Raw genomic sequence first — 13501 nt, 5'->3', positions numbered from 1 at the left:
GTGTACGGAACTACACTGAGAAATAGTTGCATGGCCTCAGGAACAGGTAGCTCCATGGGCAACAAAGTGCTGCTGTGAAGGACAAAAGCAGAAATGCAGGGTAATGTGGAGAGATTAGATGGGGAAGCTCAATGGAGATTGGGGCAATCAGGGAAGGCCTCCCAGAGGAGGTGACATTTCGGCTAAAATCTGAAGGATGAAGAAGAGTTTGCCGGCCCAAGAGCGGGAAGAAAGAGGGCTCCAGGCATAGGAAACAGTGTGTGTAAAGGCCTGGAACATCAGAGCTTGGTTTGTGTTGTTCTGTTTTGTTTTAGGAAACGAGAGGCCCATGTGGCTGAACCAGTGAGGGATTCAGGGAGGGATTTCCAGGTGAGGCGGGTGTGGAGTGGGCAGAGACTAGATCATGCAGTGTCTTGGAGGCAATGGGAGGATGAGGCCTCATTGCTGGGCACTGGGCAGGAAAGGGAGGAAGGGAGATAGGAGGGCAGGGCTTGGTCAATGGGTACCCCATGTGCCCCCATGAACATGACAGTGCAAGTCACATGGTCAGGTGTCAGCAGCTCAGCCCCAGGGCACCCCCCGCTCCAGGGAGACGCAGATTGCACAGGGTCCACCTCTGCTGGGCAGACACCTCTGCCTGGCCCTCCCTGTTTCCCCAGAGGAGGAGCAGGCAGGAGCCATGCCTATGGTCGCATGTCACTGACCATCTCGAGGTCAGGAAGATGCTCTGTGAGACGAGTGGGTCAGGTGCCAAAGAAAACACAAGCTTGTCAGTGGTGATGTCTCCCTGCAAAGGCAGCCGCCACCAGCTTCCTGCCGAGATGGGCCGGCTCAGCCTCACTTGCTGCAGCTGGAGATGGAGAGGACCAGATGGCCCTGTTTGGCCCAGATTCCAGCCAGATTGCCAGGGAGGTGTGGGCGGAGCGGCGGGGTCGGCGCCAGGAGCAGGGATACGTGAGAGAGGAGGGCGGGAGCCACCTCTTTGCCGTCTCAGTAGGGTCCTGCCTGTGTAGGGGGTGGTGGGGCACCAACTGTGGCGTTACAGTGGTCCGTGAACCAGCATCTGCTCAGAGCTCCCTGGAGGGAGATTGCCTCTTTTACCACCAGATTTAAAGCTCTTGAGCGATGCAGGATGTTGATGGTTGTATTCCCAGCAGCCAGCACAGGACAGGACACAAGCAAGAGCTCACTGGTTGATTTTGATTTTGATTTCTTAAATAAATGCTAACAGTAGCCAGAGCCTTGTCTTCTTTAACCCCACAGCAATGCCATGAGGGAGCACTGTTGTGATCCCCATTTTGCAGATGAGGACATGGAGGCAGAGAGGGGGAATAACTTGCCTATAGCGGCAGCTAAGCAAATGCATGAGAATAAATGGGTGACTCCAAAAACTAATAGCTGAGCCTGGGACTTAGGGCTTTGTGGGCAGGGAGCCACCCTGAGTGTGGGCAACTGAGAGAAGGCATGAACACTCCTGGAAGAAGGGAAGAAGCATGCCTTTCTTGTCTTTGTGCTTCCTGAGCTCCAGGCAACACCTTAGACCCAAGCCAGGTTCTTCCATTATTCCACGTGTTCAGAGAGCAAGAGATGGGCCGGAGAGGTAGGAGACAGGCTCCCTGGGCATGGCTGAGCAGGCTGCACACTGCATAATTCCAGGGCACTCTATTCACGTAAACTGTGATGAGAACAGTGAAAGGTACTGTTATGCAAGCGTATTTGCATATTGCCTTGGAATTATGCAAGGCAGTAGCTCTGTAGGCGGGACCACACCATACAGGACTTTGAAGACCAGGGATATGCAAACCTTTTCTGCAAAGGACCAGATAGCAAATATCACAGGCCATGTGTGCCATGCAGTCTCTGTTGTACCTATCCAAATCTGCTGTTGCAGGGTGAAAGCAGTCATAGGTGATCTGTAAATGAATGAGTGTGGATGTGTTCCAATAAAACTTTACTTACAGAAACAGCCTGCCTGCCAGATTTGGTCCACAGGCCATAGTTGGCCAGTCCCAGTGAAGGTCATGGAAGGATTCTGAACTTCATCCCAAGAGCAACGTGGAGGCTGGATGTGGTTTTGTGTACGCCTAGAGTCTCAACTATTCAGAAGGCCGAGGTGGGAGGATTGTTTGAACCCAAGAGTTTGAGGCCAAGCTAGGCAACATAGTGAGGCCCTGTCTTAAAAAAAGAAGGCTGGGCGGGGTGGCTTATGTGTGAAATCCCAGTACTTTTGGAGGCTGAGATGGGAGGACTGCTTGAGGCCAGGAGTTTGAGACCCGCCTGGTCAACATAGCAAGACACCATCTCTATATTTAAAAAAAATTATTGGAGGAAGAAGAAAAGAGCAAAGTGGAGCCATGAGAAGCTTTGAAGCAGGGAGTCAGGGGAGGCAGGTTTACATTTTAAATGGCCCTGAAAGAGCTAATCCCTCAGCAGGGCACCCCATTTCTTCTGTTCCATGTGTGGATCCTTGAACTCATTTGTCTTCAAGAAGAGGCTTGGCTTGGGACTGCAGGGCCTCTGATACATAGACAGTTTCAGAAGCAGGGGTCACTGCAGTCCATTTCCCATTACCCTTTTCCCCAAATCAGCTCTCAGCACAGGTCTGGACATGACAGAAATCCAGAAATGCTGGTTCCCATTCCTGGCCTTATGGCACAGTAGAACTGTCCACTGGCCACCAGCCTGGGCTTTGAAATCAGAGAGGTCTGGTGTCAAATCCCTGCTCCTTAATTTGGCCATGTATGACCAAACTACACCTTCCTGACCCTCTATCTCTTCTTCTGCATAAGGGGAATAATTATAGATGTGAACTCATGAAAGAAAGTGGTTCTGAATTGACCTAGGTGCCAATGATAGGCTTGGTAAGAAAACATATTTTTATTTATTTATTTATTTAGAGATAGAGTCTTGCTCTGTCACCCAGGCTGGAGTGCAATGGTGCAATCTCAGCTCACTGCAACTTCCGCCTCCTGGATTCAAGCAATTCTCCTGCCTCAGCCTCCTGAGTAGCTAGGATTACAGGCATGTGCCACCACGCCTGGCTAATTTTTGTATTTTTTTGCAGAGACAGGGTTTTGCCATGTTGGCCGGGTTGGTCTTGAGCTCAAGTGATCTATATGCCTTGGCCTGCCAAAGTGCTGGGATTACAGGCGTGAGCCACTATGCCTGGCCAGAAAACATTATTAATATAAGAATCATTTTCTTACTGAACTCCAGAGGCAGGAAGCCTGGTTGTGCAGTGGATGTTGAGGACTTTGCTCCAGTGACTAGATACAGAGCCAGGCCTTGGGCTCCTGGCTACATTGGACGTAACACTGCTGGGGCAGCCTCAGCTCATGAGTATTACAGGCTTCCTAGAAATGGGAATGATTTGTCCCACCTCTTGGGCTGAAAATAACTGCCCAACATCAGGGTAATTACATAGCTTGGATTCCTGCACAGCACAGAGAACACCCCAATAATTACTGTGCATAAGCACTGCTTTTGCCAACTGATGCTTATTTCCTGCCTCAAAGAGTATCTCCTGGACAGGAAGCTTATTCTGCCACCCATCCCATGGGATTTGAACCTCTAGCTAATGTGAGCAGAACCATCCAGAATTCCATCCTAGTCAGGGGGCATAGTGGCCACTGCTCCTCTCCCAAAAGCCATCTGTCAGGCTCAGGACACCCCCACTCACCCTTGGGCAGCCTGGGTCTTGGTGATCAGTGGCTTTGCCATAACCTTCTACATGGTCCCAAGGCTAACACCAGGCACTGGGTCTGGAGGAGACACCTGTGAGCAGAGAGCTGCCTGCTACAGACATGAGTTTCTGGAGTCAGCCCTTGAGGGTGACCTGCTTTGCTCAGAGATGAAGAGGCTTTGTCCTTGGACTCAACTAGAGGGCTGCCAATTGGGTCAAGGTCTTGGAGGAGTTCTTGAGGACTTTACTGTGTACCAGGCTTTAGGGATACAGCCATAAGTACAAGATCACTGTCCTGTCCTCGAGGGGCTTAGTGTCCAATGGGCAAATAGACCCAAAGCCCATAATTAAATTGTTATGTAATTGTAGTTGTTAAAAGGGCATAAATGAGATGTATAGGAGCTGTGCGTATATATGACAGGAGTCTGGGGAGTTTCAGCGGAAACCTAAAGGATGAGGAGTGGGACAGGTGCAGGCGCGCGTGTGTGTGTGTGTGTGTGTGTGTGTGTGTGTGTGTGTTTGTGTGTGTGTGTGTGTTAGAGCTGGATGCATGGTTGATGGTGGTTGGTTGGATGGGTGGATTGGTGGATGGATGGATAGCTACATTGATGGGTGGATGATGGTAAGTGGATGGATAAATGGATGCTGGTGGATCGATGGATGAATGATTGAGTCTTCCAGGCAATGGGAACAGACTATGCAAAATCTCAGAGGCCGGAAGAAGCACTGTGACTCTGTAGCTGACAAAAGGTTGTTGTGCAAAGTGTCTGGAGTTTAAGAAATGAGAATGGAGAGGTACGCAGGTAGGATGATTGTGCACAGCTGAGCAAGTTGGGTACTGGACAGATGCCAGTCTTATAAACCATGATGCAGATGGTGCCCCCTAGAACTGTGCAAGCTGGATGCCGGCAGACAGGGCTCACATCATGCAAGAACTTGTATGCCATTGGAAGAGTTTTGGCCTTTACTCCCAGAGCAGTGGGGAGCCATGGAAGGATTTTAACAACTTGTGATAGAGCTAACTTTCATGTATAATGCCCCAAAGCAGCACTGTCCAATAGAACTTTCCAAGAATATAAAAATGTTCTATTTCTACACTTTTCAATATGGAAGCCAGCCATTACTTGAAACTGAGCACAGCATACCTGAGAAAATGAATTTTGAATATTAATTCATTTCAGCAGCCATAATAGCCAGATGTAGCCAGTGGCACCATGTTGGTCAGCACAGTGCCAAGGGATCTGGACCTTACTGGACAAGGTCTTGTCGTGCTTAACCCTACCAGCTCTGCATACTGGGCAGGTCTGCTAGAAATGCCACCTCTTGCTGGGTGGTGGCCTCAACCTCCCCTTCACGCAGGGCCTCGGTCTACACTGAAGCCTAGAGTGCAACTGGGGCTGTAGTTTGGGAGCTGGGCCTCATGAGGATGGAGCTGAGGGGGTTACCCCCACCCTATCCACTGCTCCTGAGCCCTTGAGGACTCCTCCCTTGCCTACCAGTGTCTTTTTTCCCTGGGGTTGGTGACTGGGCTTTTTGTCCCGCAGAATGAATAGGCTTCTCCCGACCCTGCCCAGCTCACTTCTAACTTGTTTCCCTACAGCAGAGGCAAATCAATGAGGAAACCACCTCAGCCCTGCCCTGTGGCATGAACCGTACTGTGGGGATAGTGTCCATGGTGGACACTAGGCGGTGTGGGCTTTGGCTTCTATTTCACAAGGTTTCTGGCTCGGGGTGGGAGGAGGCTCAGAGGGGTCAGCGCCAGCCTACGTCTCCTATCTGCTGCGCCTGGGCCTCCACGCCTGGCTTCATCAGCACGATGGCACGAGGGCCACACACACAAGGCAGCCTGTGTATTCAAGTTCTTCTACTTTCCCCCACAAACAGCCACCCTCTGTTCACCCCTGTGGCCTAGACCTCCACTGGTGCAATAACTGCACAGTCTACCTTTGGGGAACTGGATCCAGGGAGGATCCTGTTGAGGCCCTGCAAGCAGGCTCGGAGCCATTTGGACAGGACAGTAGAGGTGTGTCCTGGAAGGGGAACCAGGGCCTTGGGTGGACTCATCCCACTGGACCCCTGGATTCTTCATCCATGGGGAGAGGGAAAGCTGGAGGGCCTGAGATCACCCTGCTAAAGTAGAGGAGGGGTGCAAGTTGCCGAGCCTGGGAAGGGGCCTGCAGGGCTCCTGGGAAAGCTCCTCTCTTCTCTCCCTTTGTTTGCACTTGGGTTCAGGGGAGAATTAGGGCCTGAATGGTGGCAGGCAGAGGAGGAAGAAGGAGGGTCACAGTGATGAGGGGAGGAGGCTTATCCTAAGCAAGAGGGATTCCAGGATTTCAATGCTGTTCACTCTGGCTTCCTGCCCACCCAGAATCCCTGAAACACACACACACACACACACACACACACACACACACACACACACACAAACTAAACAAAAGTCTAGGGATTGGGAATGGTTAAAACCTCTACTACCCTCCTTCCTCAGGGCCCAGTAGGGTCAAAGAAGGGGCATTTGACACTCATAGGTGTAAAATCACCTGCTATGGGGAACCACAGTTTTAATAAACATCATGACCGCTGCCAGAGCAGGAGTTCACCTTTAAACCACATGCTGAGCCTCTGGCATGGCTCACCTCGAAGACTACTCACACTGCCACTGTGAGGAAGATGGGCATCATCCCCATTTTACAGTTGGGAAAACTGAGGCACAGAGAAGGAAGCGTCTTGGCTGACGTTGCATAGCCAATGAGAATGGTGCCCAAATTTAAACCTCCAGAGTGTATGCTCTCAATGACTAGAATGTGCACCTCTGGACAACAATGTAAATTGCTTAGCTCAGTGCCTGGCATACAAGAAGTGCTCAATAATTGTTAGCTCTTATTATTGTTATCTATAATAAGACAGGCCGTGGGATCCACCTCTTGGAAATCCTGGACCAAAGACCTATGTTCTGGGCCTCAGTTGTCTCATCTGTAAACTGGGGAGGTGTTACTACTTTGCTCATGGCCCTGCAGGGAGAGTGGGTGTTATCCGGGCCCCTGCATGCCTGCACACCAGTGTGCAATGGGAAGCTCACTCCTGTACCCTCCTATTGCAGTACGCTACTTCCTGAAGAACAAGGTCAGCCCTGATTTGTGCAACGAGGACGGACTCACAGCCCTACACCAGGTAAGGCCGGGCTTGTTGGGGTTCTCGGGCTCCTTGACCCTCACCTGGGTGGGTACCCTGTTTATCGGCACTTTCCTGCTCAGAACCCTCAGAGAAGAGGGAATGAGGGAGAGAGGAGGAGCCCGCAGCTGGCCCATCTGAAAGGCTCTTGTCTACTTTGGAGACATGCGTGTCTGTTACAGCCACCCCACAGAGCCCTGTGTGTGTGCAGACGCGCCTGCACATGCAGGCTCTGAGGATAGGGAGCCTTTGTTCACTGCATCCCTACTGCCCATCAAAGCAAGTGTGTTTGGAGCTTGACAGTGTACGAAGCACATTCACTCTCATCAGGAGATCCCATCCACCCTGGCAACAGAGGCAATTGGCGGGACTTATGTGACCTGCCTAAGGTCACATGGTCTTTATCTATGGCCTTGAGCCATGTGCTATCATGGCATGTCCTTTCCAAGGCAGAGCGATGGGTCCTTCCTGCTGGGGCAGCTGCTCTGGCTGTCACCTTTCACATGGATGCTGCTACAGCCTCGTAACTGGTCCCCAGCTTTCAGTCTGACTCTGCCATAATTCTGTCTCCACGCAGCAGCCACGGGCATGCTGAAGCCAAAAATCTCGTGTTACTCTGGTGTCTTCCCATAACGTGGGGGATAAAGAACAATCTCTGCCATGGTGCACGAGGCCCCACGAGGCTGGGCCCCTGCCCAATCTTCTAAGCTTCCTGGCTCTCCGGGTTCCAGCCACCCAACTTGTCAGGTCCTTGTACCCACTGGGCTCCTTCCCACCACACTTCCTACAGCACTCGGTACTTTCACCCATTAGCTCCCATCCACAGCAGGAGCCTGGGAGCTGTGCTGTGATTGACATGCCCTTTGTCTTCTGAAAGTCCACTTCCTTTGTAATTAGTCATTTTAGCCCTTGATGTCCTCACTGGATGTTGACTTCTCCCCTACTCAAACCGAGCTGTCCGGTTTGGCACAGCCCATGCCTCTTGCTTGTGAGTGTGTTCTAGCATCTTTCCCCATGCTGGCATACAGTAGGTGCTCAATATGTCCATGCTGAAGCAATGCATGAACACACCGAAGCCTTCCTGTGCCCAAGTTTCTTGATGGACTGAGTCAGAGACCAGGTAGCCAGAACCCTGGGCTGGGGAGGGCATCTCCACCTGCATACAAGGGCAGGGGTGGGATAGACAGGAAGGGGCCATGCCCTGCCCACAGCCCAAGGGACAGGTCCCTGTGTGCCCTCTTGGCTGCTCTCTCATAGGGCCTCAGGCATCTACTCTCAGGCAGCTGCCTCAGTACCCCCACTCCATCTGCTCTTGGAAACTCCTAGACTCCCAGCTCCATGAACTCTAGAGGGCCTGGGACTCCACCAGGGTGTGGAAAGCAGGTGGCTGCTGTAGCTTGCCCTGAAATGGAGACCCAAATGCCAATTCCTGAGGCTGGGCAACACCCACCAGCCATGGGCATGAGGATCACATGCGTGGGCTACTTCCTACCATGTGCCAGAAAGGTGAGGACGTCAGGACAGAGAATCAGACTTGTGGCCTGGAGCTGTCACCCACTAGCTGTGTGACTGTGGGCAAGTTACTTAAGCTCTCTGTGCCTCAGTTTCCTCATCTCTAAAAGAAGAATAACAAGTACCCATCTCATTGGGTGGTTGTGAGGATTAAATGAACACATATAAAACCTCTTTACGCAGCACACAACACTGGATAAATAATAGTTATTATTATTAAAATGTATCATGTGACCACTTCTCTTCAAAGTACTTCATTTACATATTTCCTTTTGATCCTCACAACAGACCTCAGAAATATTATCATCCCCAGGCCAGGCGCAGTGGCTCATGCCTGTAATCTCAGCACTTTGGGAGGCCGAGAAGGGTGAATCACCTGAGGTCAGGAGTTCAAGACCAGCCTGGCCAACATGGTGAAACCCCGTCTCTACTAAAAATACAAAAATTAGCCAGGTGTGGTGGCGGGAGTCTGTAATCCCAGCTACTAGGAAGGCTGAGGTAGGGAGAATTGCTTGAACCTGGGAGGCAGAGGTTGCAGTGAGCCAAGATTGCACCACTGCCCTCCAGCCTGGGCAACAGAGTGAGACTCCGTCACCAAAAAAAAAAAAAAAAAAAAAGATTATCCCCATTTTACTATCGGGACACTGAGGCAGCCTGTTCAGTGAAACTTTCTACAGTGATGGAAATGTCCTTTTCCGCAGTGTACAGCATGAGAGCCGCCAGCCATATGCGAATCTATAGCACTCAAAATGTAGCTGATGTAACTGAAGAAATAGATTTTGAATTTTATTTAATTTTATTGAATTTAAAGAAACAGTGGCTGTTGTGTTATACTTAATAATACAATTAAGGGGAGGTGAAATCTCCATGCCAAGGTCAAACAGTGATTGAGTGTGGAAGCCAGGATTTGAAACAAGATAGTCTTCACTGCTTTGTGGACACCACAGCTGCAACTCTCTGAGCCCCAGGTTCCGCCTCAAGTTGTCACCCTGCGGCAATGAACTCTCGAGTGGTGCCGTATTTTTAGCTTGGGGTTCCCACCACCTCACATAGTGCCTCAGCTTCTCCCGTGTCACGTTGCTTTCTTTCCTTTCCCTCCCCTCCGCTCCCCTCCCCTCCCTTTTCTTTTCTTTTTTTGAAACAGAGTGTTGCTCTGTTGCCCAGGCTGGAGTCCAACAATGCGATCTTAGCTTACTGCAAACTCTGCCTCCTGGGTTCAAGCGATTCACCTGCCTCAGCCTCCTGAGTAGCTGGGATTACAGATGTGCGCTACTGTGCCCAGCTAATTTTTGTATTTTTAGTAGAGACAGGGGTTTCAGTATGTTGGCCAGGCTGGTCTTGAACTCCTGACCTTGTGATCCACCCACCTCAGCCTCCCAAAGTGCTAGGATTACAGGCATGAGCCACCACGCCTGCCTGGTCACATTGCTTTCTCAGGATCAGTTTCTCCTGTGGGTTCCTGGACCGCTGGGGGATGCATGGTCAGGGAGGTGGGAACTCACCAGGCTCCAAATTTAGCTGCATGAAGCTCACGGCTGACCAGCTGAAACCCACACCCCATCCCAACCACCCCACTTGCCTTGGGCCCCATGTTAAGATCCCTTTCAAGGAGACATCACCCTCATCAGCCTGTGGACTTCCATTCATTCTTTCAACAAATACCTATTGTGTGCCTACTCCATGCCAGGTATCTGCTGGGGACAGGGCTCCAGAAGTAAGTTAGGCAGAGTCCCTGCTCTCAGAGTCCAGAGTGTGCTGTGACCGCAGGCACATAAATAATAATAGAGGTAATGCAGTGTGTCAGGCTCACACAGAGATAGGCAGGGGCTCAGTGTCAGCTTAAAGCTGGGAACCCATGACTCGACTCAAAGGGAAACTGAGAAAGGCTTCTAAGAGGAAGGGATATCTGAGCTGGTCTTAAAGGATGAGTAGGAGCGCGTTAGCTAGAAATAAGGAAGAACATTCAAAGCTGAGGGAATAGCATGTGCAAAGCATTGAGACAGGGGCTCAGCATTTTAAGTTTGAAGTCTAGAGGGTTCCGTGTGGCACAGGGAGCCTCAGGAAGATGTGCAGGTGCGAGACTGAGAAGGTTTAGAACAGGGCCTTTGTTATTTTATTTTATTTTTTTTGAGATGGAGTTTTGCCCTTGTTGCCCAGGCTGGAGCACAATGGTGCCATCTCAGCTCACTGTAACCTCCACTTCCCTGGTTCAAGCGATTGTCCTGCCTCAGCCTCCCAAGTAGCTGGGATTACAGGCACGCACCACCATGCCTGGCTGATTTTGTATTTTTAGTAAAGATGGGATTTCTCCACATTGGTCAGGCTGATCTTGAACTCCTGATCCCAGATGATCCTCCTGCCTCGGCCTCCCAAAGTGCTGGGGTTATAGGTGGGAGCCACTGCACCCGGCTGAGAACAGGGCCTTTGGAGTCAGACTGCTTGGATTTCAATTCATCTCTTACTCCATGTGACCTTGTGCAACCAGGCCTCCTTGAGCCAGTTTCCCCATCTATAAAAGGGGCAATTTTCCCATTTATAAAAGGGGTAATTCTCCTAGGCTTGTTGTGAGGATTAAATGAAGCAATGCATGGCCAAAGCTTAGCAAGCTGCTTGACTCTTGTAAGTCCTCAAAAAGCATTAGATATTGTTATTGACAGTGTGATGCAACACATTATTATTACTGTTGCTGCTGGGGCTGTTGTTATTGTGACTACTGCTGTTGTCACTGTTGCTCCACTGCAACAAAGGAGATGGGGGCACATTAAGAAGAGTGTCCCATGCCTGGCAAAGGAATGTGGATTTTCTTCTCTTGGCAACAGGGAGCCTTCAGAGGTTTGCAAAGTGAGAGCAACATGATTAGATTCATGGAGAAGCTCTCTCTGGCCAAGGGTGTTAGGAAGGGGAGGACAGGGAGGTAGAGAGAGATGATGAAACGTCATCCGGGGCAGAGGGTGGGGACAGTGATTTAGGAGATGTGCAGTTCATATCTGGTGAGGGATTGAAGGTGGGAAGGGAGGAGGTGGGAGGAGGCGGCCAACTGCCAGGTACTATTTCCCGCCTCAGCCACCGCAGAGGGGGAGGCCCGTCCACCCCCCCACCTTCCCCCCTCCCACCAACTCCACGTGTGCCCCTGCACCCAGCCTCTAACACAGGCAGCCCTTACTCAGGCCGGGTCTCCCAGGTGTGGACTGGTTCAGCCCCTGGACATGTGTCTCACAAGACTCTGCCATTCTGGGTGCACAGTCCCCTCCTCTTTCAACCCGAGGCTTCCACTTCACCCCCTATGTTCCCTGCAGTCTACAGGGGTTGGATTTCTGCCCCTCTTGCCCCTGACCCCAGAGGCATCTCCCAATGACGGCCTGGAGATGCTCACCTTCCACTGCAGCCTCGCTTCATTGCCTTTGGCGCCCTCTGCCGGCCGCGCTGTGCTGCTGCGCGGTTCTCTCGCCCACCTGAGGCAGCACCCGCCTCGCTGCAGGGTCACTTCTTTCCCTGGCTGTCCAGAGAGATGTTCTCAGACCTAGCCACCGTCTCACCGCCCCCCGCCCCCCGCCCAGCAAAGACCAGCTGGCGCAGAAAGAACCTGGGTCTCTGGCGCCATCTGTGCCAACGGCTGCTCCTTTCCCACTTGTCCTGGCGCTGAGCCCTGGCTTCCCTGGGGATGGGGGTGGGGCTGTGATGCCGTCCCATCCCACGCCTACACCCTCTCCCACACCCACCTGGGGCCATGGGATTCCGCAGCTGCTCCTGCTCCTTCTGCTGGCATCTGGACTCTCATCTGTATCCCTGTGGTCGCTTCTGGAGGCCAGACCACCATCATCTCTTCGCTGGGTGACTTCAACACAGCTCCTCACTGTCCCCTCCCGGCGTGCACACATGTGCGTGGGTGTGCTCGCACACACACAATCTGTTCTCCACGTGCAATCAGAGGAGCAGTTGTTTTTGAAAATCGAGTCTGATCATGCTCCCCTTCTGAGTGTAACTCAGTGTCTCCCACTGCACTGAGGACCAAGCCCCAAGCCCTATCCAGATGGACAGGGCCCAGCCTGTGAGCCCTGCCGTGTCCCCTGCTGGCTTCTGCAGAAGTCACCTCTAGGGAAGAGTTTCCATCTGCAGTCTGTAAAGTGTCTTCTTCTCTTTCTCCTCTCTCCTGGCCTCTCCCATCCCGGGACCTAGCTTAACACCCCTCTGTCTCCTTGTGATCTTTTCCTCCCTGTCCCTGGAGTCTGGGGGCCACCTGTGTTAGAACCCTGTGTTCTCTCTAGGCGGCTGCAGGCTGCTGACCTTTCGCCCTCGCTGGGGCTGCCCCACGTGGAATCACTACAGCAGAAAGACAGGAACACAAACATGGCGGTCTCCTCCTAGGGACTATCAGGACGCCCTAGCGCTCGCACGTGGAGCTGGATTCTTTCGGGGAGAGTCTTAGTTACTTGAAGGCTTCCCCAAGATCTGAGCTACTGGGTCAGAGGTTCCTAAGTCAGAGGTTTCAAGCTATGATCTTGAAACCAATTTGGAGGCTACTGCCAGGAAAGTACCCTCCAACACACATGCCTGCCTCAACCCAAGCAATCCTACTTGAATTTATTGGTCATCTAAGTGAGAATTCTCCATACAATTTTGTTTGGAGAAAGCCTTCTGGGATTAAAAAAAAAGTTTTAAAACCTCATTCAAAATTTTGTCCCATTTCACTGACACTTGCAAAGCACTTTACAGCTGACAGAGTGTTTTTTACCTCTATGTTTTTATCTTATATATTATTAACTTCATTTTTACTCACAAGGAAACTGAGGCCCAGAGAGGTTAAGTGCTTGGCCAAGGTCAAGGGCAGTACTCACAAGTGTGAGCATCAGGGAGCTGGATTCAAACTTAGGCTTCCGCAGTCCTCCTCACAGCCTCTTGCGGGGAACCTGGCGGGTCCCGACCAGGGCCCGGGGCTTTGCCTGGAGCTGTCTCTGCCTGTGTGTCCCTCCCAGTGCTGCATCGACAACTTTGAGGAAATTGTCAAGCTGCTCCTCTCCCATGGTGCCAACGTGAACGCCAAGGACAACGAGCTGTGGACACCCCTGCATGCTGCAGCCACCTGCGGCCACATCAACCTGGTGAAGATCCTCGTTCAGTAGTACGTGCTGCCCCTCACCC

The 13501-nt window shown here is 51.6% G+C and overlaps 1 protein-coding gene across 1 annotated transcript in view; it reads left to right on the top strand.

The window, feature by feature from the left end:
• Positions 1 to 13501, top strand: part of PPP1R16B (protein phosphatase 1 regulatory subunit 16B) — a 121685-nt gene that overhangs the window by 80906 nt on the left and 27278 nt on the right. The window contains exons 3-4 of the mRNA XM_032294944.1: positions 6780 to 6850; positions 13336 to 13481. Coding sequence (XP_032150835.1) covers positions 6780 to 6850; positions 13336 to 13481 — 217 coding nt within the window. The remainder of the gene's footprint in view (positions 1 to 6779; positions 6851 to 13335; positions 13482 to 13501) is intronic.

This window comes from Sapajus apella, unplaced genomic scaffold, assembly GCF_009761245.1.
Source record: "Sapajus apella isolate SASKATOON/1434 unplaced genomic scaffold, GSC_monkey_1.0 scaffold33, whole genome shotgun sequence".
Classification (NCBI taxonomy): domain Eukaryota; kingdom Metazoa; phylum Chordata; class Mammalia; order Primates; family Cebidae; genus Sapajus; species Sapajus apella.
This window is presented reverse-complemented; position numbering and strand designations above follow the sequence as displayed.